Source organism: Oncorhynchus gorbuscha, linkage group LG11 (assembly GCF_021184085.1).
Source record: "Oncorhynchus gorbuscha isolate QuinsamMale2020 ecotype Even-year linkage group LG11, OgorEven_v1.0, whole genome shotgun sequence".
NCBI lineage: Eukaryota > Metazoa > Chordata > Actinopteri > Salmoniformes > Salmonidae > Oncorhynchus > Oncorhynchus gorbuscha.
Genome location: NC_060183.1, coordinates 62,788,274 through 62,809,985, shown reverse-complemented (window position 1 = coordinate 62,809,985; position 21,712 = coordinate 62,788,274). Strand labels below are relative to the sequence as shown.

Here is a 21,712-nt window from a genome sequence, read left to right as displayed (position 1 = left end):
TGTTACACAGTGAGAGCATGTAACACAATGACAATAAGTAGCACAGTGAGAGCATGTTACACAGTGAGAGCATGTTACACAATGACAATAAGTAGCACAGTGAGAGCATGTTACACAGTGAGAGCATGTAACACAGTGACAATAAGTAGCACAGTGAGAGCATGTTACACAGTGACAATAAGTAGCACATTGAGAGCATGTTACACAGTGAGAGCATGTAACACAGTGACAATAAGTAGCACATTGAGAGCATGTTACACAGTGAGAGCATGTTACACAGTGACAATAAGTAGCACATTGAGAGCATGTTACACAGTGAGAGCATGTTACACAGTGAGCATGTTACACAGTGAGAGCATGTTACACAGTGAGAGCATGTTACACAGTGAGAGCATGTTACACAGTGAGAGCATGTTACACAGTGACAATAAGTAGCACAGTGAGAGCATGTACACAGTGAGAGCATGTTACACAGTGACAATAAGTAGCACAGTGAGAGCATGTTACACAGTGACAATAAGTAGCACATTGAGAGCATGTTACACAGTGACAATAAGTAGCACATTGAGAGCATGTTACACAGTGACAATAAGTAGCACATTGAGAGCATGTTACACAGTGAGAGCATGTTACACAGTGAGAGCATGTTACACAGTGACAATAAGTAGCACAGTGAGAGCATGTTACACAGTGAGAGCACGTAACACAGTGACAATAAGTAGCACAGTGAGAGCATGTTACACAGTGACAATAAGTAGCACAGTGAGAGCTGTGTGAGAGCATGTAACACAGTGACAATAAGTAGCACATTGAGAGCATGTTACACAGTGACAATAAGTAGCACATTGAGAGCATGTTACACAGTGAGAGCATGTTACACAGTGAGAGCATGTTACACAGTGACAATAAGTAGCACAGTGAGAGCATGTTACACAGTGAGAGCATGTAACACAGTGACAATAAGCATGTTACACAGTGAGAGCATGTTACACAGTGACAGCATGTTAGCACAGTGAGAGCTGTTGTGAGAGCATGTTACACAGTGACAATAAGTAGCACATTGAGAGCATGTTACACAGTGAGAGCATGTAACACAGTGAAAGCATGTTACACAGTGAGAGCATGTTACACAGTGACAATAAGTAGCACAGTGAGAGCTGTGTGAGAGCATGTAACACAGTGACAATAAGTAGCACATTGAGAGCATGTTACACAGTGAGAGCATGTTACACAGTGAGAGCATGTTACACAGTGAGAGCATGTAACACAGTGACAATAAGTAGCACATTGAGAGCTGTGTGAGAGCATGTAACACAGTGACAATAAGTAGCACATTGAGAGCATGTTACACATTGAGAGCATGTTACACAGTGACAATAAGTAGAACAGTGAGAGCATGTTACACAGTGAGAGCATGTTACACAGTGAGAGCATGTTACACAGTGAGAGCATGTAACACAGTGACAATAAGTAGCACAGTGAGAGCATGTTACACAGTGAGAGCATGTTACACAGTGACAGCATGTTACACAGTGAGAGCATGTTACACAGTGACAGCATGTAACACAGTGAGAGCATGTTACACAGTGAGAGCATGTTACACAGTGAGAGCATGTAACACAGTGAGAGCATGTTACACAGTGAGAGCATGTTACACAGTGACAATATGTAACACAGTGAGAGCATGTTACACAGTGACAATATGTAACACAGTGAGAGCATGTTACACAGTGAGAGCATGTTACACAGTGACAATATGTAACACAGTGAGAGCATGTTACACAGTGACAATATGTAACACAGTGAGAGCATGTTACACAGTGACAATATGTAACACAGTGAGAGCATGTTACACAGTGAGAGCATGTTACACAGTGACAATATGTAACACAGTGAGAGCATGTTACACAGTGAGAGCATGTTACACAGTGAGAGCATGTAATACAGTGACAATATGTAACACAGTGAGAGCATGTTACACAGTGAGAGCATGTTACACAGTGAGAGCATGTAACACAGTGACAATATGTAACACAGTGAGAGCATGTAACACAGTAACAAACAATATGTAACACAGTAAGAGCATGTAACACACCGACAAACAACATTTAAAACAGTGAGAACATGTGACACAGTAACAATATGTAACACAGTGACATGAGACACACACCACACCGTTACTCAGCACTACCTCTGGCCATGACACACACCACACCGTTACTCAGCACTACCTCTGGCCATGACACACACCACACCGTTACTCAGGACTACCTCTGGCCATGACACACACCACACCGTTACTCAGGACTACCTCTGGCCATGACACACACCACACCGTTACTCAGGACTACCTCTGGCCATGAGACACACACCACACAGTTTCTCAGGACTACCTCTGGCCATGACACACACCTTTACTCAGGACTACCTCTGGCCATGACACACACCGTTACTCAGGACTACCTCTGGCCATGACACACACCGTTTCTCAGGACTACCTCTGGCCATGACACACACCGTTTCTCAGGACTACCTCTGGCCATGACACACACCGTTACTCAGGACTACCTCTGGCCATGACACACACCATACCGTTACTCAGGACTACCTCTGGCCATGACACACACCGTTTCTCAGGACTACCTCTGGTCATGACACACACCACACCGTTACTCAGGACTACCTCTGGCCATGACACACACCGTTTCTCAGGACTACCTCTGGTCATGACACACACCACACCGTTACTCAGGACTACCTCTGGCCATGACACACACCACACCGTTACTCAGGACTACCTCTGGCCATGACACACACCACACCGTTACTCAGGACTACCTCTGGCCATGACACACACCACACCGTTACTCAGGACTACCTCTGGCCATGACACACACCACACCGTTACTCAGGACTACCTCTGGTCATGACACACACCACACCTTTACTCAGGACTACCTCTGGCCATGACAAACACCGTTACTCAGGACTACCTCTGGCCATGACAAACACCGTTACTCAGGACTACCTCTGGCCAAGACACACACCTTTACTCAGGACTACCTCTGGCCATGACACACACCGTTACTCAGGACTACCTCTGGCCATGACACACACCGTTTCTCAGGAGTACCTCTGGCCATGACACACGCCGTTTCTCAGGACTACCTCTGGCCATGACACACACCACACCGTTACTCAGGACTACCTCTGGCCATGACACACACCGTTACTCAGGACTACCTCTGGCCATGACACACACCACACCGTTACTCAGGACTACCTCTGGCCATGACACACACCGTTACTCAGGACTACCTCTGGCCATGACACACACCGTTACTCAGGACTACCTCTGGCCATGACACACACCGTTACTCAGGACTACTTCTGGCCATGACACACACCGTTACTCAGGACTACCTTTGGCCATGACACACACCGTTACTCAGGACTACCTCTGGCCATGACACACACCACACCGTTACTCAGGACTACCTCTGGCCATGACACACACCACACCGTTACTCAGGACTACCTCTGGTCATGACACACACCACACCGTTACTCAGGACTACCTCTGGCCATGACACACACCGTTACTCAGGACTACCTCTGGCCATGACACACACCACACCGTTACTCAGGACTACCTCTGGCCATGACACACACCACACCGTTACTCAGGACTACCTCTGGCCATGACACACACCACACCGTTACTCAGGACTACCTCTGGCCATGACACACACCACACCGTTACTCAGGACTACCTCTGGGTATGACACACACCACACCGTTACTCAGGACTACCTCTGGCCATGACACACACCGTTACTCAAGACTACCTCTGGCCATGACACACACCCGTTACTCAGGACTACCTCTGGCCATGACACACACCACACTGTTACTCAGGACTACCTCTGGCCATGACAAACACCTTTACTCAGGACTACCTCTGGCCATGACAAACACCGTTACTCAGGACTACCTCTGGCCATGACAAACACCGTTACTCAGGACTACCTCTGGCCATGACACACACCGTTACTCAGGACTACCTCTGGCCATGACACACACCACACCGTTACTCAGGACTACCTCTGGCCATGACACACACCGTTACTCAGGACTACCTCTGGCCATGACATACACCGTTACTCAGGATTACTTCTGGCCATGACACACACCACACCGTTACTCAGGACTACCTCTGGTCATGACACACACCACACCGTTACTCAGGACTACCTCTGGCCATGACACACACCACACCGTTACTCAGGACTACCTCTGGCCATGACACACACCACACCGTTACTGAGGACTACCTCTGGCCATGACACACAACACACCGTTACTCAGGACTACCTCTGGCCATGACACACACCGTTACTCAGGACTACCTCTGGCCATGACACACACCGTTACTCAGGACTACCTCTGGCCATGACACACACTGTTACTCAGGACTACCTCTGGCCATGACACACACCCTTACTCAGGACTACCTCTGGCCATGACACACACCGTTACTCAGGACTACCTCTGGCCATGACACACACCACACCGTTACTCAGGACTACCTCTGGCCATGACACACACCGTTACTCAGGACTACCTCTGGCCATGACACACACCGTTACTCAGGACTACCTCTGGCCATGACACACACCGTTACTCAGGACTACCTCTGGCCATGACACACACCACACCGTTTCTCAGGACTACCTCTGGCCATGACACACACCGTTACTCAGGACTACCTCTGGCCATGACATACACCGTTACTCAGGATTACTTCTGGCCATGACACACACCACACCGTTACTCAGGACTACCTCTGGTCATGACACACACCACACCGTTACTCAGGACTACCTCTGGTCATGACACACACCACACCGTTACTCAGGACTACCTCTGGTCATGACTCACACCACACCGTTACTCAGGACTACCTCTGGTCATGACACACACCACACCGTTACTCAGGACTACCTCTGGTCATGACACACACCACACCGTTACTCAGGACTACCTCTGGTCATGACACACACCACACCGTTACTCAGGACTACCTCTGGCCATGACACACACCGTTACTCAGGACTACCTCTGGCCATGACACACACCGTTACTCAGGACTACCTCTGGCCATGACACACACCACACCGTTACTCAGGACTACCTCTGGCCATGACACACACCGTTACTCAGGACTACCTCTGGCCATGAAACACACCACACCGTTACTCAGGACTAACTCTGGCCATGACACACACCACATCGTTACTCAGGACTACCTCTGGCCATGACACACACCACACCGTTACTCAGGACTACCTCTGGCCATGACACACACCGTTCCTCAGGACTACCTCTGGCCATGACACACACCACACCGTTACTCAGGACTACCTCTGGCCATGACACACACCACACCGTTACTCAGGACTACCTCTGGTCATGACACACACCGTTACTCAGGACTACCTCTGGCCATGACACACACCACACCGTTACTCAGGACTACCTCTGGCCATGACACACACCACACCGTTACTCAGGACTACCTCTGGTCATGACACACACCGTTACTCAGGACTACCTCTGGTCATGACACACACCGTTACTCAGGACTACCTCTGGCCATGACACACACCGTTCCTCAGGACTACCTCTGGCCATGACACACACCACACTGTTACTCAGGACTACCTCTGGCCATGACACACACCACACCGTTACTCAGGACTACCTCTGGTCATGACACACACCGTTACTCAGGACTACCTCTGGCCATGACACACACCACACCGTTACTCAGGACTACCTCTGGCCATGACACACACCACACCGTTACTCAGGACTACCTCTGGTCATGACACACACCGTTACTCAGGACTACCTCTGGTCATGACACACACCGTTACTCAGGACTACCTCTGGCCATGACACACACCGTTAATCAAGACTACCTCTGGCCATGACACACACCGTTACTCAGGACTACCTCTGGCCATGACACACACCACACCATTACTCAGGACTACCTCTGGCCATGACACACACCATTACTCAGGACTACCTCTGGCCATGACACACACCGTTACTCAGGACTACCTCTGGCCATGACACACACCGTTACTCAGGTCTACCTCTGGCCATGACACACACCGTTACTCAGGACTACCTCTGGCCATGACACACACCGTTACTCAGGACTACCTCTGGTCATGACACACACCACCCCATTACTCAGGACTACCTCTGGCCATGACACACACCACACTGTTACTCAGGACTACCTTTGGTCATGACACACACCACACCATTACTCAGGACTACCTCTGGCCATGACACACACACCGTAACTCCGGACTCAAACATGTGACCTGACATAGGCAAAGTCAGCACTGCCTAAGTTACTCATCGGATCTATAGTGGGATCATGGCAGTATGTAACTAGCAGGCACTACTAACAGCATTATGCAGACTGTCCATTAGATACAGTTAGTTCACTGTTGGGTTGCTAGTGGCATCAGCTGTCAACACGTCTGATAGTTTGATACGAGCTTGTCTACAGTGGTGTGCTGGATCAGAGCCAGCAGTGGTCTGATAAGTGCTTTGCCAGCTGGGCGGTGATACACACTCTAATGTCTGCTCTGTCTTTTTAGACAGCAGCAGACTTGTATCTTACAGTTTAGCCTGCTCTATATATCAATCTGCTCCTGTCAGCAGGCACAACAGGACCGATCAGGACACAAGTCAACTGCTCTCAGCTCACTCACAACAATCAATCTCTCTATCTCTTTCTTGTTCCCCATCTCTCTAATATGATTAAATCAGTGTAAACACTGCTGATGACACAGGAGGTTGCCAGAATTAGCTGGCTTGTATCTTAATAGCCTCTTGGGGCTGTAACACACAACAGATATGAACTAAAACACAGCACATTGCACTTGCTGGAGCTGCAAGGGAAACATTCAGCAATATGGATGATGACCGTGAGTGGAGAGAAAGGAAGAGCGAGGAGAGAGAAAGAGTGAGAGAAAGTGAGAGAGAGAGAGAGAGAAAGTGAGAGAGAGAGAGAGAGAGAGAGAGAGAGAGAGAGAGAGAGAGAGAGAGAGAGAGAGAGAGAGAGAGAGAGAGAGAGAGAGAGAGAGAGAGAGAGAGAGAGAGAGAGAGAGAGAGAGAGAGAGAGAGAGAGAGAGAGAGACAGACAGACAGAGACAGACAGACAGACAGACAGACAGACAGACAGACAGACAGACAGACAGACAGACAGACAGACAGACAGACAGACAGACAGAGAAGTAGAAATAGGTCAGAATCCTACATGGTGAAGGTCACATGGTGACTGTCTACTTAGAGATTCTGATGCTAACTCAACAACTAGATTTAAAATGGAAACTATGGACACTGGCCAAGGGTTGCGGTGGGAAAGACAAGCAACAGGAATGATTATGTTTAACACTCAAAGCAACCATTCCCAGACAGAAACAGTAGCCTACAACATTGCTGTCTTGACAACAGTTGGCCACAAGCACTTTAAATGAGAAAAGGTACTGTAAGGAATGATAGGGGAATGTCATAAATCACACTGCAATGAAGAGGAGAGGGGTGTGCCTCAATCAGCACTTTCCCAAAGTTGACTTTCCGTTAGTCTGCAGTGCTTAGCACCTCACTTCATTTATACTTCTACTTATTCAAAATGTATTTTAAACGGTATAAAGTTATACAGATAGCATCAAGAATTCTGTCACACACAGGAACCAGCAACAACGCTGAGATTTCCAAGGCAAGGAGTTAAGAGAGCGAACAGGACAGTGATAGCTGGGCTTTGACTCAGATGAAAGGCAGCAGCAGCTAGCTAGCTTAGGGTAGTGTCTGTCAGAGTGCAGCTAGTTTGTACTGTAGGTATTAATAGCCTTGGCGGCGCCTATAGCTTAGCACTAACTTAGCATGAACACTAGCTGTTAGCCTGGAATCCTACTGAGAACCACACACCTGCTCCTAGGCAAGCCAAAACAAACAGGCCACTGTAGACTACAGATGCCATAAATGCCAAAACAATCTTAGCATGCCAAAGCAACTTAAAGTAGGTCCACAGACAGCAGACAACTTTTTACATGGTACTGTACATACAGAGTAGAGTGGACAATCAATGTTTACCACATAGCATAGTGTTGTCGGTCGCACTGGTACAGAACCCTGGGGGCCAACCCTGCTGAAAAAAAAACAGAATTGACCAGCATAAGCTGGCCATGCTGGTCACGCACCTTCACTGTGTTTTTGCAGGTTCCTTCACTGTGTTTTTGCAGGTTCCTTCACTGTGTTTTTGCAGGTTCCTTCACTGTGTTTTTGCAGGTTCCTTCACTGTGTTTTTGCTGGTTCTTTCACTACGTTTTTGCTGGTGGCAAGCCTTCACTATGTTTTGTACACTGGTGACCAGCATACCAGCATCAAAGTGCTTTATTATTTAAGACAGTCCATTACATACAGTGAGCACCATAATTGATTGGACAGTGACCATTTTTTTCAAACATATCGGATGAATCGTTTAGAAATGACAGCAACTTTGTACATGGTCCCCCCCCCCCATTTTAAGGTACTACAAGTATTTGTTGAATTGGCTTCACAGATGTGTGTTGTTAGGCAGGTGTATTCATTTGTGTCGTTAGTGAATGCAGGAAAGCTGTTGATGAAGAGTATTGATTCTAGACTTTGCTATTGCCTTTGGAGGTTGTTGTTGGGGTGTGACAACATGAGGAAGACAGCAGTGTCGATGCAAATGAAGCTGGCCATCATAAGGTTCCCGATCAATCAATCGGGAACCTTGCAAAAACCCTGGGCCCAAGTCAACAGTTTGGTTCATCATTAACAAGAGAAAAACAACCGGTGAACTCAATTATGTCAAAAGACCCGGTAGACTGAGGAAGACCACTGTAGTGGATGAATGCTCTCTATGGTGAAGAAACCCCCCCCTGACAACAGTCCAACAGATCAAAAACACTCTTCTGGATGCAGGTGTAGATGTGTCAAAGTCTACCATACGTAGAAGACGACACCAGCAGGACTACAGAGGGTACACTACAAGATGCAAACCACTGATAAACCTGAAGAATAGAAAGGCCAGATTACAGTTTGCTAAAAAGCACCTAAAAGAGCCCCAAGAGTTCTGGAAAAAAAGTATTGTGGACAGATGAGACAAAGATGAACATGTACCAGAATGATGGAAAGAGGAAAGTGTGGAGAAGAAAAAGACATGCCCATGATCCAAAGCATACCACCTCATCTGTGAAACATGGTGGATGGGGTGTTATGGCTTGGGCCTGTATGGCTGCCAGGGGAACAGGCTCACTTGTCTTCATCAATGATGTGACTGCAGACAGAAGTAGAACAATGAATTCTGAAGTCTACAGAAATATTTTATCTGCTCAGGTAAAACCAAATGCCTCCAAACTCATTGGACGGCACTTCATCATGTAACAAGACAATGACCCTAAACATACTTCTAGAGCAACGAAGGGGTTTTTGATGGCCAAAAAGTGTAAAATCCTTGACTCGCCAAGTCAATCACTGGATCTGACTCCAACTGAACATGCATTTTACATGCTGAAGAGGAGACTGAAGGCAATAAGTCCCCGAAACAAGCAGGAACTGAAGATGGCTGCAGTACAGGCCTGACAGAGCATCACCAGGGAAGATACCCAGCGTCTGGTGATGTCGATGCATCGCAGACTTCAAGCAGTCATTGCATGCAAAGGATATGCGACCAAATATTAACAATGACTACTTTATTCTACATTATGTTAAACTGTCCAATGTTTTTTGATGTCCGAAAATGGGGGGGACTATGTACAAAAGCAATCAACTGTGGGAGCAATTATTAGGAAATGGAAGACATACAAGACCACTGATAATCTCCCTCGATCTGGGGCTTCACGCAAGATCTCACCCCGTGGGGTCAAAATGATCACAAGAACAGTGAGCAAAAATCCCAGAACCACACGGGGAGACCTAGTGAATGACCTGCAGAGAGCTGGGACCAAAGTAACAAAGCCTACCATCAGTAACACACTACGCTGCCAGGGACTCAAATCCTGCAGTGCCAGACGTGTCCCCCTGCTTAAGCCAGTACATGTCCAGGCCTGTCTGAAGTTTGCTAGAGAGCATTTGGATGATCCAGAAGAAGATTGGGAAACCAAAATATAACTTTTTGGTAAAAACTCAACTCGTCGTAAGAATACCATACCTACTGTGAAGCATGGGGGTGGAAATATCATGCTTTGGGACTGTTTTTCTGCAAAGGGACCAGGACGACTGATCCGTGTAAAGGAAAGAATGAATGGGGCCATGTATCGTGAGATTTTGAGTGAAAACCTCCTTCCATCAGCAAGGGCATTGAAGATGAAACGTGGCTGGGTCTTTCAGCATGACAATGATCCCAAACACACCTCCCGGGCAACGAAGGAGTGGCTTCCTAAGAAGCATTTCAAGGTCCGGGAGTGGCCTAGCCAGTCTCCAGATCTCAACCCCATAGAAAATCTTTGGAGGCAGTTGAATGTCCGTGTTGCCCAGCAACAGCCCCAAAACTGCTCTAGAGGAGATCTGCATGGAGGAATGAGCCAAAATACCAGCAACAGTGTGTGAAAACCTTGTGAAGACTTACAGAAAACGTTTGACCTCTGTCATTGCCAACAAAGGGTATATAACAAAGTATTGAGATAAACTTTTGTTATTGACCAAATATTATTTTCCACCATAATTTGCAAATACAGTCATTAAAAATCCTACAATGTGATTTTCTGGATTTAGTTGAAGTGTACCTATGATGAAAATTACAGGCCTCTCTCATCTTTTTAAGTGGGAGAACTTGCACAATTGGTGGCTGACTACTTTTTTGCCCTACCGTATATACAGTGCCTTCAGAAAGTATTCACACCCGATTACTTTTTCCACATTTTTGTGTGTTAAAAAATAGATGAAATGCATTTTTTTGGCTTACACCCAATACCCCATTATGTCAAATCTACATTGGAGTTGCTTACCACGAAGATGTTCCTAAGTTGCCGAGTTACAGTTTTGACTTAAATCTATGATAAGACTTGAAAATTGTTATCTAGCAATGACAGAGCTTGCAGAATGTTGAAAAGATGAATGGGCAAATGTTGCACAATCCAGGTGTGGAAAGCTCTTAGAGACTTACCCAGAAAGACTCACAGCTGTAATCGCTGCCAAAGGTGCTTACACAAAGTATTGATTTATGTAAATGAGATACATCTGTATTTAATTTTCAATATATTTTTTATAAATTAATAAAACATGTTTTCACTTTGTCAAAATGGGGTATTGTGTGTAGATGGGTGAGAATATATATATGTTTAACCAATTTGGAATTGAGGCTGTAACACAACAAAATGAGGAATAATTGAAGGGTTATGAATACTTTCTGAAGGCAGGAGGCTGTTGAGGGAAGAACGGCTCATAATAATGGCCAGAACGGTGCAAATGGTTTCCATGTGCTTGATGTATTTGATACCATTCCACTTATTCTGCTCCAGCCATTAGCACGATACTGTTCTCCTCGATTAAGGCCCCACCAACCTCCTGTGGGGCCTTAACTATTTCATAGTTTTGATGTCTTCACTATTATTCTACAATGTAGAAAATAGTCAAATAAAGAAAAACCCTTGAATGAATAGGTGTCCAAACTTTTGACTGGAACTGCATATAAACTCAGCCAAAGAAGAAATGTCCTCTCACTGTCAACTGTGTTTATTTTCAACAAACTTAACATGTGTAAATATTTGTATGAACATAACAAGATTCAACGACTGAGACATAAACTGAACAAGTTCCACTGACATGACTAACAGAAATTGAATAATGTGTCCTTGAACAAGGGGGGGTCAAAATCACAAGTAACAGTCAATATCTGGTGTGGCCACCAGCTGCATTAAGTGCTGCAGCGCATCTCCTCCTCATGGACTTCACCAGATTTGCCAGTTCTTGCTATGAGATGTTACCCCACTCTTTCACCAAGGCACCTGCAAGTTCCCGGACATTTCTGGGGGGAATGGCCCTAGCCCTCACCCTCCAATCCAACAGGTCCCAAACATGCTCAATGGGATTGAGATCCGGGCTCTTCGCTGGCCATGGCAGAACACTGACATTCCTGTCTTCCAGGAAATCATGCACAGGACGATCAGTATGGCTGGTGGAATTGTCATGCTGGAGGGTCATGTCAAAATGAGCCTGCAGGAAGGGTACCACATGACAGAGGAGGATGTCTTCCCTATAACGCACAGCGTTGAGATTGCCTGCAATGACAACAATCTCAGTCCGATGATGCTGTGACACACTGCCCCAGACCATGACGAACCCTCCACCTCCAAATCAATCCCGCTGCAGAATACAGGCCTTGGTGTAACGCTCATCAATTGGGCCCAATTTGCACATTTTCACTTAGGGGTGTACTCACTTTTGTTGCCAGCAGTTTAGACATTAATGGCTGTGTGTTGAGTTATTTTGAGAGGACAGCAAATTTACACTGTTATACAAGCTGTACACTCACTACTTTACACTGTAGCAAAGTGTCATTTCTTCAGTGTTGTCACATGAAAAGATATACTCAAATATTTACAAAAATGTGAGGGGTGTACTCACTTTTGTGATATACTGTTTATATATATATATATAAACAAACAAACAAAGTCAATATGGTTACAAGAAATGATAAGGGAATGTGCCCTAGTGGGCTAAACCGGCATCGCGGCTTGGTGGACAAAACGGGGAGTGGGGGTCAGCTGAGAAGTCACTACAGAGTTGATAATTATAACAATTGAAATGCTAATCCTTTGCACATGATCGCTCACTCATTCGGGAACAATTGCAATCAATCAATATATATATATATATATATATATTTACGCTCAGTGTGTCGTCTTGATCGCTGTTGAAAAGTTGTTTATTTTGTAGAATTGTCAGTCTCTCTCTCTCTGTCATGGTTATAGTGGATAGTTCAGAGTGACATTCATTCATGTTGTTGTAGAATGGATGTTTCGGTGGTTGTCGTTCTTCGCGTTCAATGATACCTTATTCCTAGCTGCAGACTAGTAATTAATATCAAAGACTTGTTCTTATTCTGTTGGTATCGATATTCTAAACGTTTAACCACTTGGTATGGTTAAAAGATTCAGCAATGGTCTGCAAACTTTGTACTCCCGTGATTGAGAGAAACATGGTCTACTTGAGAATTTCTCAGTTGGATTTTATTCGGAATTGCAGAAAAGGGTCTGTCGCAGGATGTCTGACCCTAACTCGCTCATGGGCGGTCCTCTGATTTAGTTCAACTCAAAAGGGAATTGGGAGTTTCCTTCATTAAACAGTCCAAAATCACATTCCACAATTTTACAAACAGTATCATACTCACTCATTCATCTTATACAACAATTATATTATATTATTATTATTATATGTAAAACTCATATCTGCGTTATGGTCATGTGGCCACACCGTCTCCCATGAGCTTCCCCAAGTTGTAACAAACGGACCAGTTCGTAGCTGATTCTTCACCGATCTTTTATACCTTCTCCGGAACATGACATTTGTTCGGGCCCCCAGTTCTGTGAGGTGGAAGAAATTCCTTTGTTCTCTATGAAACTTCACTCTCTCTCTATACTGTGTGGCCATGAGGCAGGGTCTTCTCCTCAGGAATTTACGACCTCTCTCTGACCACAGCAGCCTAGTTGAAGGAGGCAAGGGGGAGGCAGGGAGAGGGGGATGGGGCTTGCTGATGGGGCTTGCTGTACCCATGACACCAGCATCACCAGCATAAACTTGTCACCAACATACCAGCATGAGCTGGTCACCAGCATCACCAGCTTGACCAGCTGGTCGGCCAGCCTAACCAGCTAGACCATGCTGGTCCGACCAGTTTGAACAGCATAGACCACCATGGACCAGCATGGGCCAGCTTGAAATTTAGGTTGGTCTACACTGTTTTCTTCAGCACGGAACATACTGTACAAGAAATAAAATGTAAATGTAAATAAAAGGTCTTGTATGACTATTCGTCATACAGTAGAAGACAAGTGGTCTTCCCATGGCTAGCACAGGGCTGTCTCTGAACCACTTGAGGCCACATATTTACCATGAAGCTACAATTCTGGCAAACAAAGCAGACACCACATGCCTTCCATACAGAATAGAGCTGTCATTGATCAACAACACCTTGAGGCCACACGAGTTACATCATACTGGACTTATGTGATACTTGACAGAAAAAGGGGAAAACAATAAATGTTTTTTGATTGACAGGGTATTCATTTATCTTACGTAAGTACAGTTGAAGAATAGATCATGTAACTATCAAATCATTAAGACCACCATGACTGCTCTCATTACATGAAACATAAAAATAACTTCCATGCCTGCTCACCTGTTTGTTGTTGTCACTGTGGGGCCTCTTGATGGAGACAAAATGGCGGATTTTACTGTAAAGAGATGGAAAGCAAAGCATATTAGATTGGGAACCATCTTTGTGTAACTACCAGTTGCACAAGCAGTTATCAATCCAAGTTGGAAGACCATACAATAGCCTGCCAGTCCCCAGTGCAATAAAGTTAAGATGCCTGGCTCCTTATAGAGGAAGTGATGTCAGTGATTTACCCTCCCTGGCCAATCACAGGCGTAATCTTGACGTGTTGCTGTATGCTGTCACCTGACTTCCTCCTGGCGTAGTAGATCCCCTGCCACTCCTAGAGACAACATAGTCGGAACATACAGTCAGACAACAATATAACATTCATACAATGAAGAAATGACAGTCAGACAACTGGACAGAAAACATTACACAAATATGAAGAATGGATGGATGGTCTTCAACCAGGTGTTGAGGTATTGGGTCTCTCGCAGGATCTCTCACCTCTACTGTGGCTCAGTTTCAAAAGCTCACCTTTCCTTTCTTGATGCAGGTGTTGATGGTGTCTAGAAGATCTGCTCGGTTCTTGTCACTCTTGGGGAGTTCTGTCAGCTCTTTCCCTATTAACTCTCCTTTGTGGTATCCCATCATGTGCTCAAACGCTGGGTTCACGTACTGGTGGTGTGGGAGCGAGATGGATAAGAATGATTTGTTTTTATTTCACAGATTACCTAAACAACCCATAAATGTCAAGAGATAAATTGTGTTTCAGTGTGGCTGAATGACTGTGTGTTTGTGTACCTGTATCACATGGTCTTCACTGGTGATCTCCACAGCCTCCTGACAGTGGTCCAGAGCAGTGAAGACTGAGTTACACGCCCTGAGGGAGTGAAGAGAGGTATATCTGTTTAAATCATCCTTGTGAGGACCTAAAATCCCCACAAGGATAGTAAAACAAGGAAAGTTCTCCCTCCTGGGGATAGTGTGTGTGTGTGTGTGTGTGTGTGTGTGTGTGTGTGTGTGTGTGTGTGTGTGTGTGTGTGTGTGTGTGTGTGTGTGTGTGTGTGTGTGTGTGTGTGTGTGTGTGTGTGTGTGTGTGTGTGTGTGTGTGTGTGTGTGTGTGTGTGTGTGTGTGTGAGGACCAATGTACCTGAGTTTGAACTGGCAGCGCACCTCTCCATGTTCTATCTGGAGCAATTCGTTATAGCAGGCAGAGACACTAATGTTCTCCACATACCTCTGACCAGAGCGATAGATAGAGAGAGAGAGAGAAACATGAGCAACACAGTGTACTGTACAGTGTGTAGTCTGCGGATGTGATCTCTGCCTGTGTTCTGAGCTCTGAGGCCTTTCACCCAACATATCTTGGAGGTAGGGCATGTGATGAGAACTGTGACCTGCTGTACAGTATAGTACAGTACAGTACAGTAGGTAAGCACTGCATGTGTTTATAAGATGAGCCAGCTGACTGACTGACTAATTCAGCAGATGGATGATGGATGATAGGATGATAGGATAGGATGATAGGATAGCATGCTGAGTGTTTTAAGTTGCCTGGCTGAGTTCACTTTACAGAGTCACAGAGGAGTTGGTGGTGGCAGATGTCATGCCATATAAAGGCATGTCCTCTTTTCCTCCTATAGTACATAGAGAACATATAAGGAGGAAGAAGGGAACGTATAAGGAGAAGAGTACATACTCTGCTGAATCCAGCGCAGAGGAGAGGACGAACAGACGGCTCCTCCTGATCTAAAGGCCTATAGAGAAAGAACAGCATAAACAGCACACACTATGACGTTATCATCATCAGCCCACATAAGATATACACCACATATCATTATAGAATACACACACGTGTATGGCATTATCATCATCAGTGAGGAAACATATCTGTGTTTGTTTACTGTTGTTTGGTGTTTGTGTATGTAACTTGAGTTGTGAGTTGCGGGAAAAAATCCTCTTGAAGGGCAAATAAACACCATCAATCAATTACGATGTATACTTACGTCTGTGGCACAACGGCCAGAAGGACTGTGTGTTCTGAGGGCTTTGTGGCACAGACCAACCTGGATCAACAACACAATAGAAAAACACATCAAAATATAACAGATTGATAAAAAGAAGCATTCAAAATCCTGCAAGTGGTGAGAACAGCATTATCAAATACAGAGCCTTCAGAAAGTATTCACTCCCCTTGACTTTTTCCAAATTTTGTTGTGTTACAAAGTGAGATTAAAATGGATGTAATTGTACTTTTTTGTCAACGATCTATAAAAAAATACTCTGTAATGGCAAAGTGTAAGAACTTAAAAAAAAACATTTATGGAAAATAAAACTAATATATCTTGATTAGATAAGTATTCAACCCCCTGAGTCTTTGGCTGTGATTACAGCTGTGAGTCTTTCTGGGTAATTATCTTTCTGGGTCATTTCCTTAAGAGCAATGCACACCTGCATTGTACATCACTTGCCCATTATCCTTTAAAACATTCTTCAAGTGCTGTCAAGTTGGTTGTTGATCATTGCTAGACAGCCATTTTTATGTCTTGCCATATATTTTCAAGCTGATTTAAGTCAAAACTGTAACTAGGACACTCAGGAACATTCAATGTCGTCTTGGTAAGCAACTCCAGTGTATATTTGGCCTTGTGTTTTAGGTAATTGTTCTGGTGAAAGGAGAATTCATCTCCCAGTGTCTGTTGGAAAGCAGACTGAACCAAGTTTTCCTCTAGGATTATGTCTGTGCTTAGCTCTATTCCATTTATTTTTATCTTAAAAAACTCCCTAGTCCTTACCGATGACAAACATACCCATAACATGATTAAGCCACCACCATGCTTGAAAATATGAAGAGTGGGACTGTCACGAATCACGGCGAAGATGGTGCCTCTTCCTGTTCGGGCGGCGCTCGGCGGTCATCGTCGTTGGCCTACTTAGCTGCCACTGATCCTCTTTTCTGTTTCATTTAGTTGTGTCTGATTAGTTGCACCTGTTTTGTGTTTAGGTTTTGGTTGTGGGCTATTTAAACCCAGTAGGCCCGCCGGCTTTTGTGCGGGCTTGTTTTTTTGTTTATGGTGTGTGGTTATTTGGTGGTATTTATTTTTCCGGTCAGTTGCGTCCTGTTGTTTGGACTGGGTCTTTACATGCCCTTGTGTGTGTGGCGTGACCGTCTCTCTGGGTTTTGGAAAATAAAAATCCACATGTTGTGAACTACCCTGCTCTCTGCGCCTGACTTCTCCACCCACTACCCATAGAAGCCGTGACAGAAGCCCGCACCACCTGTGGAGTCAGCAGGAGCAGCGACCACCCCTCTTCCATCAATGGAGGAGCGCGTCCTACATCACACAGCCGTCCTCCATCGGATCGGTTCAGCGATGGACCAGATGATGGAGAGGATGGAGCGATGGGAGAGGAGTGGTCTCCCGACATCCACCCCAGCTCCCCCACAGACGACGCAACCCACTCCTCCCACGTCATCGTCTGGTTCCAGCTCGTTGCGTCTCGCGCCCCCGAGGGAGTACGACGGAGCGGCGGTTGGATGCCAGGGTTTTTTGCTCCAGCTTAAGCTCTACCTGGCTACCGTGCATCCGGGCCAACGCTGGAATGGGCCAACGCTGTCTGAAACGGCCCAGACTCGGCTCTGGACCACTACCCGGAGTTCACCCGGTGAGCGACTGTTCCACCTCATCTTGTGAACTACCCTGCTCTCTGCGCCTGACTTCTCCACCCACTACTCATAGAAGCCGTGACAGGTACTCAGTGATGTGTTGTGTTGGATTTGCACCAAGTATAATGCTTTTGTATTCAGGAAAAAAAGTTAATTTCTCTGCCACATATTTTGCAGTATTAGTTTAGTGCCTTATTGAAAACAGGATGCCTTTATTCTATTTTTATTCTGTACAGGCTTCCTTCTTTTCACTCTGTCATTTATGTTTGTATTGTGGAATAACTACTATGTTGTTGATCCATCCTCAGATTTCTCAAAATCACCATTGGCCTCATGGTGAAATCCCTGAGTGGTTTCCTTCCTCTACGGCAACTGAGTTAGGAAGGGTGCCTGTATCTTTGTAGTGACTGGTTGTTTTGAGACACCATCCAAAGTGTAATTAATAACTGCAGCATGCTCAAAGAGATGTTCAATGTCTGTTTTTTTATACCCATCTACCAATCTCCCACTATAATCAATTGGCTACATAGCTGATGCCTGCTGGACTGTCCATTAATCACGGTACTACATTCTGTTTATTTATTTTTTATCTGTCTGCCCCAGCCGCAAACTCAGGCTCTGTGTAAATAATCCGACCCTCTCTGCCTAGTCATCGCCATTTTACCTGCTGTTGTTGTGTTAGCTGATTAGCTGTTGTTGTCACACCTGTTGTTTTAGCTAGCTCTCCCAATCAATACCTGTGATTACTTTATGCATCGCTGTATGTCTCTCTCAGATGTCAATATGCCTTGTATACTGTTGTTCAGGTTAGTTATCATTGTTTTAGCTTACAATGGAGCCCCTAGTTCATACCTCTGATACCTCCTTTGTCCCACCTCCTACACATTTATGGAAGAGTGGCAAGAAGAAAGCCATTTCTTAAAGATATCCATAAAAAGTGTTGTTTAAAGTTTGCCACAAGCCACCTGGGAGACACACCAAACATGTGGAAGAAGATGCTCTGGTCAGATGAAACCAAAATGGAACTTTTTGGCAACAATGCAAAACGTTATGTTTGGCGTAAAAGCAACACAGCTCATCACCCTGAACACACCATCCCCACTGTCAAACATGGTGGTGGCAGCATCATGGTTTGCTATTCTTCAGCAGGGACAGGGAAGATGGTTAAAATTGATGGGAAGATGGATGGAGCTAAATACAGGACCATTCTGGAAGAAAACCTTATGGAGTCTGCAAAAGACCTGAGACTGGGACGGAGATTTGTCTTCCAACAAGACAATGATCCAAAATATAAAGCAAAATCTACAATGGAATGGTTCAAAAATAAACATATCCAGGTGTTAGAATGGCCAAGTCAAAGTCCAGACCTGAATCCAATCGAGAATCTGTGGAAAGAACTGAAAACTGCTGTTCACAAATGCTCTCCATCCAACCTCACTGAGCTCGAGCTGTTTTGCAAGGAGGAATGGGAAAAAAATTCAGTCTCTCGATGTGCAAAACTGATAGAGACATACCCCAAGCGACTTACAGCTGTAATCGCAGCAAAAGGTGGCGCTACAAAGTATTATCTTAAGGGGGCTGAATAATTTTGCACGCCCAATTTTTCCGCTTTTGATTTGTTAAAAAAGTTTGAAATATCCAATAAATGTCGTTCCACTTCATGATTGTGTCCCACTTGTTGTTGATTCTTCACAAAAAAATACAGTTTTATATCTTTATGTTTGAAGCCTGAAATGTGGCAAAAGGTAGCAAAGTTCAAGGGGGCCGAATACTTTCGCAAGGCACTGTATATATCAATGATGTTGCTCTTGCTGCGGGCGATTCCCTGATCCACCTCTATGCAGAAGACACTTCTGGCACTTCCTTGGACACTGTGCTATCTAACCTCCAAACGAGCTTCAATGCCATACAACACTCCTTCCGTGGCCTTCAACTGCTCTTAAACGCTAGTAAAACCAAATGCATGCTTTTCAACCGTTCGCTGGCCCGCACGCTCGACTAGCATCACCACCCTGGATGGTTCCGACCTCGAATATGTGTACATCTATAAGTACCTAGGTGTCTGACTAGACTGTAAACTCTCCTTCGAGACTCATATCAAACATCTCCAATCCAAAATCAAATCTAGTCGGCTTCTATTTCGCAACAAAGCCTCCACTCACGCAGCCAAACTTACCCTAGTAAAGCTGACTATCCTACCGATCCTCGACTTCAGCGATGTCATCTACAAAATAGCTTCCAATACTCTACTCAGCAAACTAGATGCAGTTTATCACAGTGCCATCCGTTTTATTACTAAAGCACCTTATACCACCCACCACTGCGACCTATATGCTCTAGTCGGCTGGCCCTCGCTACATATTCGTCACCAGACCCACTGGCTCCAGGTCATCTACAAGCCAATGCTAGGTAAAGGTCTGCCTCATCTCAGTTCACTGGTCACGATGGCAACACCCATCCGTAGCACGCGCTCCACCAGGTGTATATCACTGATCATCCCTAAAGCCAACACCTCATTTGGCCTCCTTTCCTTCCAGTTCTCTGCTGCCTGTGACTGGAACGAACTGCAAAAATCACTGAAGTTGGATACTTTTATTTCTCTCACCAACTTTAAACATCTGCTATCTGAGCAGCTAACCGATCGTTGCAGCTGTACATAGTCCATCTGTAAATAGCCAAACCAATTTACCCACCTCATCCCCATACTGTTTTTATTTATTTACTTTTCTGCTCTTTTGCACACCAGTATCTCTACTTGCACATGACCATCTGATCATCTATCACTCCAGTGTTAATATGCTAAATTGTAATTATTCGCTCCTATGACCTATTTATTGCCTACCTCCTCATGCATTTTGCACACAATGTATATAGACTCTTTTTTTCTACTGTGTTATTGGCTTGTTTATTGTTTACTCCATGTGTAACTCTGTGTTGTTGTCTGTTCACACTGCTATGCTTTATCTTGGCCAGGTCGCAGTTGTAAATGAGATCTTGTTCTCAACTAGCCTACCTAATTAAATAAAGGTGAAATAAAAAAATAAAAAATAAAAATAAGTGTCCTTTTCAAAACATTGGAAACGCTCCCTGGTCTTGCTTGAAATTCACTGCTCAGACCTAATTGTATGTATATGTGTGGGGTACAGAGATGAGGTAGTCATTTAAAAATAATGTTAAACACTATTATTGCACACAGATTGAGTTCATGCAACTTATTATGTGATTTGCCATAGTAAAAGGGTTGAATACTTATTGACTCTTGGCATTTTAGCTTTTAATTTTGAATGAATTTGTAAACATTTCTATAAACATAATTCCACTTCGACATTATGGCGTATTGTGTGTAGATCAGTGACACAACATCTGTGAATACTTTCTGAAAGCACTGTATATGTTTTTGACCACATATGAGGACTTGAGGTGCTTTTATGCTTTACCTTACAAACTCCCTAGCTCATGAGGCAGGTTTGACAGTAATGTGTGATTGAGTTTGACTTGATAGTTTCATTTGACACACACACACAACATGAAAGGTGGCTTTCGAATGAGTGCCAGTCTAAACATGTGGGCAGTGGAGGAGTGATGTCATTGGCATATGAGAGGAGAGAACA

The 21,712-nt window shown here is 44.8% G+C and overlaps 1 protein-coding gene across 3 annotated transcripts in view; it reads right to left on the bottom strand.

Moving 5' to 3' along the window:
* Positions 1-21,712, bottom strand: part of LOC124049083 (high affinity cAMP-specific and IBMX-insensitive 3',5'-cyclic phosphodiesterase 8B-like) — a 101,432-nt gene that overhangs the window by 23,506 nt on the left and 56,214 nt on the right. For all 3 annotated transcript variants that reach the window (XM_046370426.1, XM_046370425.1, XM_046370427.1), the window contains exons 4-10: positions 16,441-16,500; positions 16,134-16,191; positions 15,585-15,673; positions 15,236-15,314; positions 14,969-15,109; positions 14,683-14,771; positions 14,453-14,507 (exon numbers count right to left, since the gene is read on the bottom strand). In XM_046370426.1, the coding sequence (XP_046226382.1) occupies positions 14,453-14,507; positions 14,683-14,771; positions 14,969-15,109; positions 15,236-15,314; positions 15,585-15,673; positions 16,134-16,191; positions 16,441-16,500 (571 nt within the window). The remainder of the gene's footprint in view (positions 1-14,452; positions 14,508-14,682; positions 14,772-14,968; positions 15,110-15,235; positions 15,315-15,584; positions 15,674-16,133; positions 16,192-16,440; positions 16,501-21,712) is intronic.